The sequence below is a fragment of the Mus musculus genome, chromosome X (assembly GCF_000001635.26).
Source record: "Mus musculus strain C57BL/6J chromosome X, GRCm38.p6 C57BL/6J".
In the NCBI taxonomy this organism is placed as follows: domain Eukaryota; kingdom Metazoa; phylum Chordata; class Mammalia; order Rodentia; family Muridae; genus Mus; species Mus musculus.
The window spans coordinates 83,341,179-83,355,788 of NC_000086.7; the positions used below are offsets into that span (position 1 = coordinate 83,341,179).

The 14,610-nt window shown below is 35.8% G+C and overlaps 1 protein-coding gene across 10 annotated transcripts in view; it reads left to right on the forward strand.

Annotated features, from left to right (window-relative positions):
• Dmd (dystrophin, muscular dystrophy) overlaps positions 1-14,610 on the forward strand; it is a 2,390,387-nt gene that overhangs the window by 526,515 nt on the left and 1,849,262 nt on the right. For all 10 annotated transcript variants that reach the window (XM_006527768.3, XM_017318379.2, XM_017318378.1 and 7 more), the window contains exons 3-4: positions 5,084-5,176; positions 10,248-10,325. In XM_006527768.3, the coding sequence (XP_006527831.1) occupies positions 5,084-5,176; positions 10,248-10,325 (171 nt within the window). The remainder of the gene's footprint in view (positions 1-5,083; positions 5,177-10,247; positions 10,326-14,610) is intronic.

A 14,610-nucleotide genomic window follows, 5' to 3' on the forward strand; every position in this document is an offset into this window, starting at 1 on the left:
TCAGCGATTGGAAGCTGATTATGGGATGGATCCCTGCATATGGCAATTACTAGAAGGTCCATCCTTTCGTCATAGCTCCAAATTTTGTCTCTGTAACTCCTTCGATGGGTGTTTTGTTCCCATTTGTAAGAAGGGGCAAAGTGTCCACACTTTGGTCTTCGTTCCTCTTGAATTTCATGGGTTTAGCACATTGTATCTTATATCTTGGGTATCCTAAGTTTCTGGGCTAATATCCACTTATCAGTGAGTACATATTGTGTGAGTTCCTTTGTGAATGTGTTACCTCACTCAGGATGAAGCCCTCCAGGTCCATCCATTTGGCTAGGAATTTCATAAATTCATTTTTTAATAGCTGAGTAGTACTCCATTGTGTAGATGTACCACATTTTCTGTATCCATTCCTCTGTTGAGGGGCATCTGGGTTCTTTCCAGCTTCTGGCTATTATAAATAAGGCTGCTATGAACATAGTGGAGCATGTGTCCTTCTTACCAGTTGGGGCATCTTCTGGATATATGCCCAGGAGAGGTATTGCTGGATCCTCCGGTAGTACTATGTCCAATTTTCTGAGGAACCGCCAGACTGATTTCCAGAGTGGTTGTACAAGCTTGCAATCCCACCAACAATGGAGGAGTGTTCCTCTTTCTGCACATCCTTGCCAGCATCTGCTGTCACCTGAATTTTTGATCTTAGCCATTCTGACTAGAGTGAAGTGGAATCTCAGGTTTGTTTTGATTTGCATTTCCCTGATGATTAAGGATGTTGAACATTTTTTCAGGTGCTTCTCAGCCATTCGGTATTCCTCAGGTGAGAATTCTTTGTTCAGCTCTGAGCCCCGTTTTTTAATGGGGTTATTTGATTTTATGGAGTCCACCTTCTTGAGTTCTTTTAATATATATTGGATATTAGTCCCCTATCCGATTTGGGATAGGTAAAGATCCTTTCCCAATCTGTTGGTGGCCTTTTTGTCTTATTGACAGTGTCTTTTGCGTTGCAGAAGCTTTGCAATTTTATGAGGTCCCATTTATCAATTCTTGATCTTACAGCACAGGCCATTGCTATTCTATTCAGGAATTTTTCCCCTGTACCCATATCTTCGAGGCTTTTCCCTACTTTCTCCTCTATAAGTTTCAGTGTCTCTGGTTTTATGTGGAGTTCCTTAATCCACTTAGATTTGACCTTAGTACAAGGATATAGAAATGGTTCAATTCCCATTTTTCTACATGATAACCGCCAGTTGTGCCAGCACCATTTGTTGAAAATGCTGTCTTTTTTCCACTGGATGGTTTTAGCTCCCTTGTCAAAGATCAAGTGACCATAGGTGTGTGGGTTCATCTCTGGGTCTTCAATTCTGTTCCATTGGTCTACTTGTCTGTCACTATACTAATACCATGCAGTTTTTAATCACAATTGCTCTGTAGTACAGCTTTAGGTCCGGCATGGTGATTCCACCAGAGGTTCTTTTTCCTTGAGAAGAGTTTTTGCTATCCTAGGTTTTTTGTTATTCCAGATGAATCTGCTGATTGCCCTTTCTAATTCATTGAAGAATTGAGTTGGAATTTTGATGGGGATTGCATTGAATCTGTAGATTGCTTTTGGCAAGATAGCCATTTTTACAATGTTGATCCTGCCAATCCATGAGCATGGGAGATCTTTCCATCTTCTGAGATCTTCTTTAATTTCTTTCTTAAGAGACTTGAAGTTCTTATCATACAGATCTTTTACTTCCTTAGTTAGAGTCACGCCAAGGTATTTTATATTATTTGTGACTATTGAGACGGGTGTTGTTTCCCTAATTTCTTTCTCATCCTGTTTATCCTTTGTGTACAGAAAGGCCATTGACTTGTTTGAGTTAATTTTATATCCAGCTACTTCACCAAAGCTGTTTATCAGGCTTAGGAGTTCTCTGGTGGAATTTTTAGGGTCACTTATATATACTATCATATCATCTGCAAAAAGTGATATTTTGACTTCTTCCTTTCCAATTTGTATCCCCTTGATCTCCTTTTGTTGTCGAATTGCTCTGGCTAGGACTTCAAGTACAATGTTGAATAGGTAGGGAGAAAGTGGGCAGCCTTGTCTAGTCCCTGATTTTAGTGGGATTGCTTCCAGCTTCTCACCATTTACTTTGATGTTGGCTACTGGTTTGCTGTAGATTGCTTTTATCATGTTTAGGTATGGGCCTTGAATTCCTGATCTTTCCAAGACTTTTATCATGAATGGGTGTTGGATCTTGTCGAATGCTTTTTCCGCATCTAACGAGATGATCATGTGGTTTTTGTCTTTCAGTTTGTTTATATACTGGATTGCGTTGATGGATTTCCGTATATTGAACCATCCCTGCATCCCTGGGATGAAACCTACTTGGTCAGGATGGATGATTGTTTTGATGTGTTCTTGGATTCGGTTAGCAAGAACTTTATTGAGGATTTTTGCATCGATATTCATAAGGGAAATTGGTCTGAAGTTCTCTATCTTTGTTGGGTCTTTTTGTGGCTTAGGTATCAGAGTAATTGTGGTTTCATAGAATGAGTTGGGTAGAGTACCTTCCATTTCTATTTTGTGGAATAGTTTGTGAAGAACTGGAATTAGGTCTTCTTTGAAGGTCTGATAGAACTCTGTGCTAAACCCATCTGGTCCTGGGCTTTTTTTGGTTGGGAGACTATTGACTAATGACTGCTTCTATTTCTTTAGGGGATATAGGACTGTTTAGATCATTAACCTGATCTTGATTTAGCTTTGGTACCTGGTATCTGTCTAGAAACTTGTCCATTTCATCCAGGTTTTCCAGTTTTGTTGAGTATAGCCTTTTGTAGAAGGATCTGATGGTGTTTTGGATTTCTTCAGGATCTGTTGTTATTTTTCCCTTTTCATTTCTGATTTTGTTAATTAGGATGCTTTCCCTGTGCCCTCTAGTGAGTCTGGCTAAGGGTTTATCTATCTTGTTGATTTTCTCAAAGAACCAGCTCCTTGATTGGTTGAGTCTTTGAATAGTTCTTCTTGTTTCCACTTGGTTGATTTCACCCCTGAGTTTATTATTTCTTGCCTTCTACTCCTCTTGGGTGAATTTGCTTCCTTTTGTTCTAGATGGATTTTAATTCACTTGAAAAACTCTTAATTTTACATGTTAACATATGTTTACATATGAAGATCTTGAGACGTATACACTCATTTTTCTGCTTAAATGTCACTGTTGTTTTAATATTTGTTTATATATTATATATCATAACCCTACTTTAAAAACTTTCATCATGTTAAGTTTCCTATTATTTTCATTCTTTCTCTGGATGTTTCAAAAGCACCATTGTAGTACAGTTTCAATACAAAAGCTAGTTTTTAAAAAAATAGTCCATACTTGATATCACAAAAACTTATCATGCAAGAATCAGTGACTTATCTTCAAGAGCTAAGTTTTTCTTTATAGAAGGCACTAGACAGACACAGGTACCATCATTGATATTCCTGTCCAGATGTAGGAAGAATCCATCTTTTATGTCTTTTGTTTTAGAAGTATCAAAATTGTCTTGTTTCTTGCATCCAGGAATTTTCTTTTTTTGGGGGGGGTGTGTAGTGAGGTTTCTGGGTTTGATTTTTTATTATTATTTCTTAGAATTGCAAATGTGTTTTAACAAAGCTCATCCCCTCTGCTCCATCTTTCCTTTATCCTCCCTCCACCACTACTTATACCTTAACACTTGAGATATTTACTTTACCTGCTATGTCTGCTCATTGCTCCCAGTACAATGTCAAAGTTTGTTTGCAGCCTAAGTAGGTGATAAGTAAAGTCGAATAGTTTAAGCCTCATATTAGGCCTGCCATTTGATACCCTGGGATAGCAATTCCTGATTCTGCTCCATAGACTCTGGTACTTTGCACAGTTATGTTCTCCTGGACCCATGTAATTTCCTGTGTGTGATATTATCATTCATGAACATATTTTCCTGGATGGGCAAGAACTTCTGTCAGAGACATTATATGTCTGATTTACCAATGTGTGCCACATCCAGCTTCTCACTTAAGTTTATTGGTGCACCATAAACTTAGTGCTAGATGGACTAAATCTTTGAAGATAACATGGGCAATCAAAGAGCTGAAAAGAATTTCATATGAAGCAATTGTAGAATTTTTAACCAAAACCAGCAAGTCTTTTGGTGTGTATATCATAACAAACAATATATTTGTAAGATAATGAATAGAAAGATGATAAAGTGGTAAGATGGAAAGAATAAAGGCTTCAGAAGTTTTCTGGACCTGGCACAAAATCTTGACTTTGCAATCTTCTAGTTTTGTAATAAAAGTTCACATAGTCAAATACTTGGTCTCACCTACTCCTGCAAGATGAATGCATAACTATGACAAGCATGTCATGACAGAATGACAGAAACATGACACAAATGATACAATGGTGACAGAACCTACTTGCACAGTTCAGTGCCTCCAATCTGTACTTAACTCCAAAAATGTTAGGAGTTAGAGTAACTTTTAGGCTCTTTGATGGAATGTCTTAGTAGATAACCTATAAAACCAAGAGAAAAGCCTTACTAGACTTGTTTTCACTGTTTAAATCATTAGCCATACCACATTGAACACTCTTAATCTCATCTGATCCCAGAAGGTAAGCATGGTTGGGCCTGGTTAACATGTGGGTGGGAGACCAACAGGAATTACTGGGGACTTGGATGGAAGACCACTGAGATTATCAGGTGCAATAGGCTTCAAGATTATTAACTACCTAAACTGGGTAATTCCAAAGTTTGAATTGTCAAAAATGAGAACAGGAAGTTTTTAAAATCATTTTGTGTAAAATGTGACAAAGGATATTGAACAATCTGACTGATTTATTGGATAAATTACACTGTAAATTTTAAAATAGCCATAATTAGCAATTCAAATAATTTGTCCTAATGTTATAATTTCTTTGACCCTGCTTATTAAATTGAGCTTTCTTTTTCATCTATCACTCTTGGTACCTTATTAATTGTAAACACCAAATATTACCAAATACAGCTTTAAATTCCCAAAAGCTTCATCATAGATATGAATCATAAAAAGTATGCTGTCTTCAAGTGTTTTTTTTTATTTCAGTTTGGAAAGCAACACATAGACAACCTCTTCAGTGACCTGCAGGATGGAAAACGCCTCCTAGACCTCTTGGAAGGCCTTACAGGGCAAAAACTGGTAGGAATCTTCTTTCCCCCTTTCCCCTTCCCCCCCCTTTCCCCCCTCCCCCTTTCCCCCCTTTTCCCCCTTTCCCCCCTTTTCCCCCTTTCCCCCCTTTTCCCCCTTTCCCCCCTTTTCCCCCTTTCCCACTCTCCCCCTTTCCCCCTTTCCCCCTTTTCCCCTTTCCCCCTTTCCCCCTTTTCCCCTTTCCCTCCCCTCCCCTCCCCTCCCTTCCCTCCCCTCCCCTCCCCTCCCCTCCCTTCCCTCCCCTCCCCTCCCCCTCCCTCCCTTCCCTCCCTCCCTCCCTCCCTTCCTTCCTTCCTTCCTTCCTTCCTTCCTTCCTTCCTTCCTTCCTTCTTTTTTACTGCATGCATTTGTATGTGGGAGTGAATATATGTTTATATGCAGGTATACAAGCACTTGTGTGCATATGTGTGTAGGCAAATGTTGACTTCCAGATCTTCCTCAATTACTCTCTACTTGAAACCCAACTTCATTGATTCAGTGAGTGTATCGTGCCAGCTTTCTTCTGGGGTACCTGTCTTTGCCTACTGATCCCTTGGATTATAGACAGGCCACCATCATGTCTACATGGCTTCTAAGTGGGCACTGAGGACACATATTCTGTTCCTCACACTTGTACACTGAGACCTCTCTCCAGCCAGAAGGTTTTTCTGAAATTTATGATAACCTCAGTAAAATGTCAAGTGCCCCAAAAGAAGTTTTATTTGGGTGATCTAATGAGACTCCTCGATGTATTGGCCAGATAATTAATACAGTACCTACTCCTGAACAAAATAGAATAATTCATATTACAATTTTCCTTTTTGTATTGTCTATCATGTGAAGAATAGCAAAGTAAAAATTTCAGTAATATATCCAGTTAATTAATAAACATTCTGTGATTTTATTATTTAAAAATCTTTCTTAAAGACTAACTGAATAAAGTTTTTATGTATAGTGACTTTATATTTAGCTTTGTGTTATTTTATATTTTTCAACTATTTTTAATGTACCTGTATTATTTTATAAACAACAAAAATATTTTGGTACACTATAATAAAAATATAGGTAGTTTAGTCTGATATCCAAATGCTTCTGTGAAGAAAATATAATTTTCTTTTGAGAACTGTTAACTTGTACAGCGTTAGATCATTCATTTGGGGAGAGAAAGCATAGTTGTACAATGTTATAGGTCACTACAGTCATAGAGGAGTCTGAGTTCAGTTAATGAAAGCCTCATAATGGAGAAAAACTCTTAAATCCTAATCTGCTGACTTCAAACATCTTATTTTTAAGATCTCTATTATTCTTTTAAGTAGGGTTTAAGAGTCCAGTTCACCTAGTCATACATTCTGCATATCTAATGAGTTTTGTTCAATTATTATCTTATTCTGTTCTCTTTGCCCTTTACCAGAGCTCTCCAGAATGACATTTTTTATATACTATAAAAAAGAAAAAAATTCTAGCTGTCCTTCAAAGGTAGAATTGGCCAACATCCTATCTCTGACTTGCCTCCTGCAATTCTTTTGCACCAAGCCAAATCGGTGTCTGTCCTGTCAGACATTGCCCAGTATTTTGCTCTGTTCGTGTGTTTACCTATTTTGCTCTCTGTGTTTCTCTGTGTTCTGACAGTCCATTAAAAACCTAAGTCTTCTCCTTCTTATTGAAAACTTTTAATGAACATTTAAAATTAGTTAATATTGGCTTTTAATTCAATGAAATATTTTGTTGTATGTAAGCATGGCTATGATAGTGATTAAAAGACATACTTTATGTTTACACTTTAATGTAAATTACAGTAGCTATGCAGCGTGAATATGTCATTAAGTTAATTTAAACTGATATATTTTCAAGTTTATTATTCATTTATTTTATATTTATTATTGAGATTATAATATAATTATAACCTCTCTCCCTTCTCTTTTCTCCTTCTAACATACCCCAATAATCCTCTCTGCTCTTCATCAAATTCATGTCCTCTTTTCACTAATAGCTATATATATATATATATATATATATATATATATATCAGCATAACCTATTCTGTCTGTATAATGTTACTAATATGTATGTTTGATATATTGATGAGAATTTTGAATTTAGGTTGATAACTTCCTAACATAAAACATTCAAATGCTGTACAGTTAAGATTTTGTCATGTAGCCAATTGGAAGATATAGTGTATGCTTAATCTTAATGTCATTATGTCCAGACTTTATGTACATATGTATACATTCAGAATATATTACTTTATGATATTGATAGATTAAAGACTGTTGTGAGCAACCCATATTTTCTGTCAATTCTGTTTATAAATGCACAAACAAGTCTTGCTCTTAGTTGTTTAAGGTTATTCTTTCATAACTTGTGCTCATTTATGTCAATTTTTTCTGTGTTGCTTTAAAGATACATTTCTGTGCCTTTTCTTCTTCCTCTTGTGTGGTGATAGGTAAGAAAACACAAAAATATCAGCTGCTCTCACTTTGACCTTCATGGATTAAATGTTCTATAATATGAAAAGTAGAGATTCCTGTTCATGAGGCTATGACTAGAGTTTCAGGAAGTTTCAGGAGCCAAACATCCATGATCTTTAACAAAGAGTATTAGTCAAGTCATCTTGGAGATTAGAAGGCTTAAAATTAGATTTGGAAGCTGTACAGCCAGTTGAAATAGTAAGTTTCTCTAGGGTATGGAAGTCTTCAGAAGGATGGGAAGACTCTTAGAAAGCACAGGCAAAAATAAAATGTAGAATACTACATTATTTATTCTATAAATGTATAAGATAAGGAAATGGCAAGAAAATAAATGTGAAAATTCTGACTTCACAGGTACATATGAAATGGTGGATCCTTACTCCACTGATAATTTCCATGAATATGTGTTATTTCTTAAGTTTAGGATAATTACATATGCAATTGGTATGAAATAATTTGGCATTTCAAGTTCTTAATAATAATGTGAAGTACCTCACATATACCACAAATTTCATACAGCAAACATCTTAACTTATTATGTTGAAAACCCCATTTAAATGCTTTACATATATTTCACTTAATGTTATGGAACATGCATTTTATTTGTTCTGTTTTAATAAATGAGAAAACTGGAGTATGGAGAGATTGAGAAGGTTCTCAAGGGCACATAGACCAAAAGTGGAAGAAGAAAGTTGAACCCACACAATCCAGTCTTGGAAGTCATGCCTTTAACTAAACCAAGGGTGAAAAGAGAGCTATATAAATCACTGGTTTGGTTAGCTGACTTGATCCAATGATGTCATTGCTGAAGATATTGAGGAGAAATTATGAGTAGGAAATAAGCTTCTGATACATTCTTGGGAATCGCTAATAAGAACTTACATTAAGAAAAAAAATGGATAAGAGCCAGGTGTAATGTCACACACCTGTAATTCCAGCCTATAGACAGTGGAAGCTAGAGGATAGTGGCATTGAAGCCAGACTAGAAAATATGTCAAGCTCTGTTTCCAAACAATAATAATAATAATAGTAATAATAGTAATAATAATAATAATAATAATTATAATAATAATGAAAAGGGAATAAATATGAGCATCATAGCAGTAGAATTTCTAAAACTCACCAATTAGGAAAAATAATATATATATTACTTGATTATGCAGATGCTAGCTTAAAAATTTAAGGATGGAATATGACTTTGGGATTAAAAGTGTGAACTAAGAAATCTGGTTACTGAAATTTTTAATTCCAGTGATGAGGACTACTATGTCAGACAGTAGTCAAAGCAAGAGTCTTCTTTAACCTTTATTAGCATTACATATTTTAACAATATTTTGTTAATTATTTGAAAATTTCATGCAATGTATTTTGAAAATATTCATCCCTCCTGCCCCAACTCTGACCATTAGCACCATTTCTATATTTCCATGCCTGCCTATCCAACTTTCAGAACCATTCTTCTTTATTTTTCTTCTTTACCCCATTGAGTCTTGTTTATGTTGCCAAGCTTGTCTTAGGGGTGGAACCTACCATAGGGTGTGGCCAGTCTACCAAGAGTCACATCATTAATGAAAACTGACTCTTCCTCTTCCTTCTGTTAGCAAACACCAATATCTCCTCGGCTAGTGGTGTGATTTTATGCCCACCTTTCACTTTTTATATAGGGATTTTCTCTTAAACAGATCTTGTCACAATCACTGTGTTTGTTCCAATGTGTATGTGTCCTGTTGTGTCTAGAAAACACATTTTCCTTGTTATCATCTATGGCTGGTATTTATGGCTTATTTCCTTCCTCTTCTGAGGATATCCTTGGAACATGGGGGATTGAGTGTATTAAGTATGCCCTATTTACTGCTGAATAATTTAAGACTCTCATACTCTAATATTGGGTTTTGTTTGTTTGTTTGCTTGCTTGTTTGTTTGGGGGAAGCTCTATGTTATTGACCACATGGCATTAAAATAATATAAATTTGAAAATTATGTACTGTATTACGTTTTTTTTGACAATTTCAAATTTATTTTGATCAGACTTGCCTCCACTTCTATCTCCTGTGCCCTCCTTGTTGAATCACTTTTTCTTTTCTACAAGCCCCTTCTACTTTTATGCTGCTTCTTTTTATGACCAACTAATTTAAAACAGGGTTGCTGTTGTGTGCATGTATGATTAGCTAGATACTGAGTGGAAACTGGGCAAGCCAAGAGATTCACATCTCCTTCAAACTTTTCTTAAAATGTATAGAAATAAAGTTTCTTTTATATCTTCCTGGTTACTGGCCTTTTGTATTTTGCTAATGTTTTCCATTATTGATGGTCTTATAATAATGCACACTGGGGCTAAAAAAAATGAAGGAGCAATCATCTCAAATTATATTGTAAAGGGAAAAATGATTTCTTTCCTAGGAGGTATATTCTTTATTCTAAAGATGGACTATGCCAAAGATAATTAGCCCAAAGCCTGCAGACTTTTTAAATAAATGCTACACAGTCTGTGTTCATTTAAATGTAAAATATTCAAACTGAAAAGTGAAATTTATACATTTTTTTATTTTTTTCAGGTAGAATTTCTTGTCTCTTTCTTTTCTAGTAAAAACAATTTCTCCCCTTTTTTTTAGCCAAAAGAAAAGGGATCTACAAGAGTTCATGCCCTGAACAATGTCAACAAGGCACTGCGGGTCTTACAGAAAAATAATGTAAGTGGTGACCGGAACAGTCTGCACACCAGGAAACAGCATGCTTAATATTTGTGTAAAGGCTTCAGCCCGATTGTAGAGAAATCTTCTTAATCTCTCTTGTAAACCACAGATGCTCTTATTCTGAGCCCATGTGCTACTTTCTTTGTGTGTGCTTGCAGCTAATGTAATTCTGGAAGCCAATGTATACAGCCATAGAGGACAGAGAAAAGTTAGACCTGTACCGGATAAGGATGGTGTATTATTTCCAGATGTTAGGTGAACGAATTATTTTAATAGATAAACTGAGTCCATTATACATGTTCAGTGCTAATGATAATGAACTTTGTAAGATTCAAGATAGCAGTTACTAAGCCCACATCAAACATGTACATTCAACAGAAAAACAACAACCATTTTAGCATAGGGGGAAGAATTATTTAGTATACCTGGATAAAAATATATATGATGTATTAGAAAAGGTAAAGAATCATAGATAAATGAGTGATCAGAATGGAGGAGGGCATCTAGTCTCCCCTGAGAAAAGCTCAGCTTACATTTTTCATCATGGCCTTAGAGGGAGACACTTTTCCTTTTATATTAACTCCTACAACATTTCTAATTGACAAGTACATTTACAAGGCATCATTGGTAGCTTTCTGGTTATAAAACATCTTTTAAAAGTTAATTTTAAAAGCATTGATCACATACTCTTAAAATAACTGGAATATTTAATAGATTTGTAATAAACTATAGTCTCGCATATATTTCTCAGATTATCTGGTCATAACAAAAAAGATGCAAGAATGTAACTGTAAAGTAACTAGTTGTATTTATGAATGTAGTGTCATTGTCACATTTACCATGACAAGGTTATTTTATAGAAACATTACAAATTTGATTACTTTCCAGCTGTAAATTTTCAGCTTTTCTGATATTAGCATAAAATGGTCTAAAGGAAACTTGTAAAGAGCCCTACCATGTAGGAAATGAATAATAACACAAAGGTTTATAGTCATTAATAAGACATAAAAATGCTGGAAAGGCTATGTATAGATTTATATGGTAGATGTTACCATATATATGTTATACTGTGTGTGTGGTATATATATGTGTGTGTGTGTGTGTGTGTGTGTGTGTGTGCGCGCACGTGTGTGTATACATATACATATTGTTGTATATATACTGTATATGTAGTGTCTATGTAGTATCTATAATCTAGTTACACTATACAAATGGGTAATGTTGACTCAAATAGGAGAACTCTAAAGACTTCCTGGTTAGGTATTATATAAGACCTAACGGAAATGAGACCTTTAATTAACCATAAGAAGGGTCCAGGCAGAATAATAAAAAATACCTTGAGGTATAGAAGCATTTGGAATGGGAACTCAGCAGTTTGAGAGGACAATGTTGAAAATCAAGTAAAGATGAAAAGGCATAGCGAGGTAGGCTATGAAGGGTAGAATATAGTGAACTGTGGCTAGCGATTTGATTCTGCTCAAAATAACATGATAATGATTACAACTAACAACATTATAGTATATTCAATAGTTAAAAATAGTAGTTTTTCAAAAGCCAATATTACAAGAATGAATAATAAAGAACTCTATTGGAAGAGTATTTAAAGAATTTTCTACTGAAGGGGATTAAAATCAAAAGCAAAGACAGCATTATAGAAATACTTTATAATGAAATTTAATTGTAGAATATTTTTAAAGTATTAAATTAATCATTTTAATAATAGAGTTTTTAATGGTAAACATGAATAATGTAAACATATTATAAATATAGAGTAGTCACTTCATGTCTCTGGATGCTTCAAACATAGTAGACATATAAAATATTGCTCATTTTGTATAAATTTTCCCTACAAAGTTTGGTTTACAAGACACAACAGTTTAACAATTGTATTTAATTTTCCCAAGAACAACTCCATACCTTTCTCCAGGCATTAACAAAGCCAATCTTTGTCATTATCAAGAATGTTATTTTTCAATGCTAAAGAATGGCTGGAGGTCAACAGAAGTATCCGGTGATATTCATAAGGAAAAAAAGAAATAATATAACTTTTAATATCTAATCCATTAGGACAACTATCAGCATACTGATTATAAAAGTCTACGTACCCTGTAAAGCCAAATACAGTATTAACTGTCCTGCTATTAAACAGAGGAAACAAACAAAGCAAAGTTAGACTAGATGGACAGTGAGGCACTGAGTGGCTAGGTAATTTAATAACCATTACAACCTCTAAATCAAAAGAGAAATCTACTAACTTGTTATGATGTCTAGCTTTGGGTAAAGCATCTTGAGACAGATGCTTAAAACATGATACAATACCAAAAAATATATTTAAATACTCACAAAGAATAACCTGGTGAGCTGTGCCTTTTCAAACCAACTCTCTGATATCCTTAGAGTGCCATTTATAAATCGTTACTGCCATAAATGAATGTGTTGGGCATGTGGGGAGGGGCATTTAAATTCACAGACGATGTAATCATCTCAATCAAAGAAAGTGAAGAAGTTAGTTGGGTGTTGGAGAAAGTGGAGCAGCATGCAATGCACTCAACTGCCTACATGTTCTTCCTCTGTTTTTCTGGATCAGGTGTGTTTTGAAAACCTGTATCCTAATGCTGCCCATTTCTTTACCTTTCTGGGAAAATGAGGAAATAATTCACTTTTGAGAAAAAGTTATTTCATGTGCTCACAGGAAGAAGTGGTGGATTATGGTCACTTTGTCAACCAGGTAACAGAATACAGAACCCCTTGAGGCAGAAAAAGTTACATAGTCATATTTATTGTTCCAAGTTAAATCAGTTCCTGTATTTTCTTTTTCTTTTTATTTCTTTAAAACATTTTTGTTTGCTTTTTGAGACAATTTTTTGTTCTGCTTTTTATTATTAGATATTTTCTTCATTTACATTTCTAATACTATCCCTAAAGTCCATTATATCCCCCCACCCACCCTACTCCCCAACCCACCCACTCCCACTTGCTGGCCCTGGCATTCCCCTGTACTGGGGCATGTAATCTTCACAAGACCAAGGGCCTCTCCTCCCAATGATGGCTGACTAGGTCATCTTCTGCTACATATGCAGCTAGAGACACAAGCTCTGAGCGTATTGGTTAGTTCATATTGCTGTTCCTCCTATAGGGTTGCAGACCTTTACGGGTGCTTGAGTACTTTATCTAGCTCTTCCATTGGGGGCCCTGTGTTCCATTCCAACTTGTAATAAGAACACATGCTCTACTATGTTCATTGCAGCCTTATTTATAATAACCAGAAGCTGGAAAGAGCCCAGATGTCCCTCAACAGAGGAATGGATACAGGAAATGTGATACATTTACTCAATGGAGTACTACTCAGCTATTAAAAACAATAAATTTATGAAATTCGTAGGCAAGTGGATGGATCTGGAGGATATCATCCTGAGTGAGGTAACCCAATCTCAAAAGAACTCGCATGATATGCACTCACTGACAAGAAACTTAGAATACCCAAGATACAATTTGCAAAACACATGAAACTCAATAAAAAGGAAGAGCAAAGTGTGGATACTTCATTCCTCCTTAGAATGGGGAACAAAATACCCATGGAAGGAGTTACAGAGACAAAGTTTGGAGCTGAGATGGAAGGAAGGACCATCCAGAGTCTTGCCCCACCTAGGGAATCCATCCCATAAACAGCCACCAAACCCAGACTCTACTGCATATGCCAGCAAGATTTTGCTGACAGGAACCTGATATAGCTGTCTCTTTTGAGGCTATGCCAGTGCCTGGCAAATACAGAAGTGGATGCTCACAGTCATCTTTTGGATGGAACACAGGGCACCCAATGGAGGAGCTAGAGAATATATTCTGTGTCTTCTTTAATTTCTATATTCCCTCTTTTTAAAATAATTATTTTTTGAGAATTTCATAGCAAATGCTTTATTTACATTATTTCCATCCCTTCTTTGGCCTGCTCCAGTTGCTCCTGTGACCCCTACTCCCTTTCAAATTCATTGAGTCTTACCTTTAATTATTACAGAGAGAGAGAGAGAGAGAGAGAGAGAGAGAGAGAGAGAGGGAGAATACCTTAGTCAGGTTTTCTATTCCTGCACGAACATCGTGACCAAAAAGCAAGTTGGAGAGGAAAAGGTTTATTCAGCTTACACTTCCACATTGCTGTTCATAACCAAAGGAACTCAGGACTGGAACTCACACAGGGCAGGAACTTGGTGGAGGGATGTTTCTTTACTGTCTTGCTTTCCCTGGATTGCTCAGTTTGCTTTCTTATAGAACCCAGGACTACCAACCC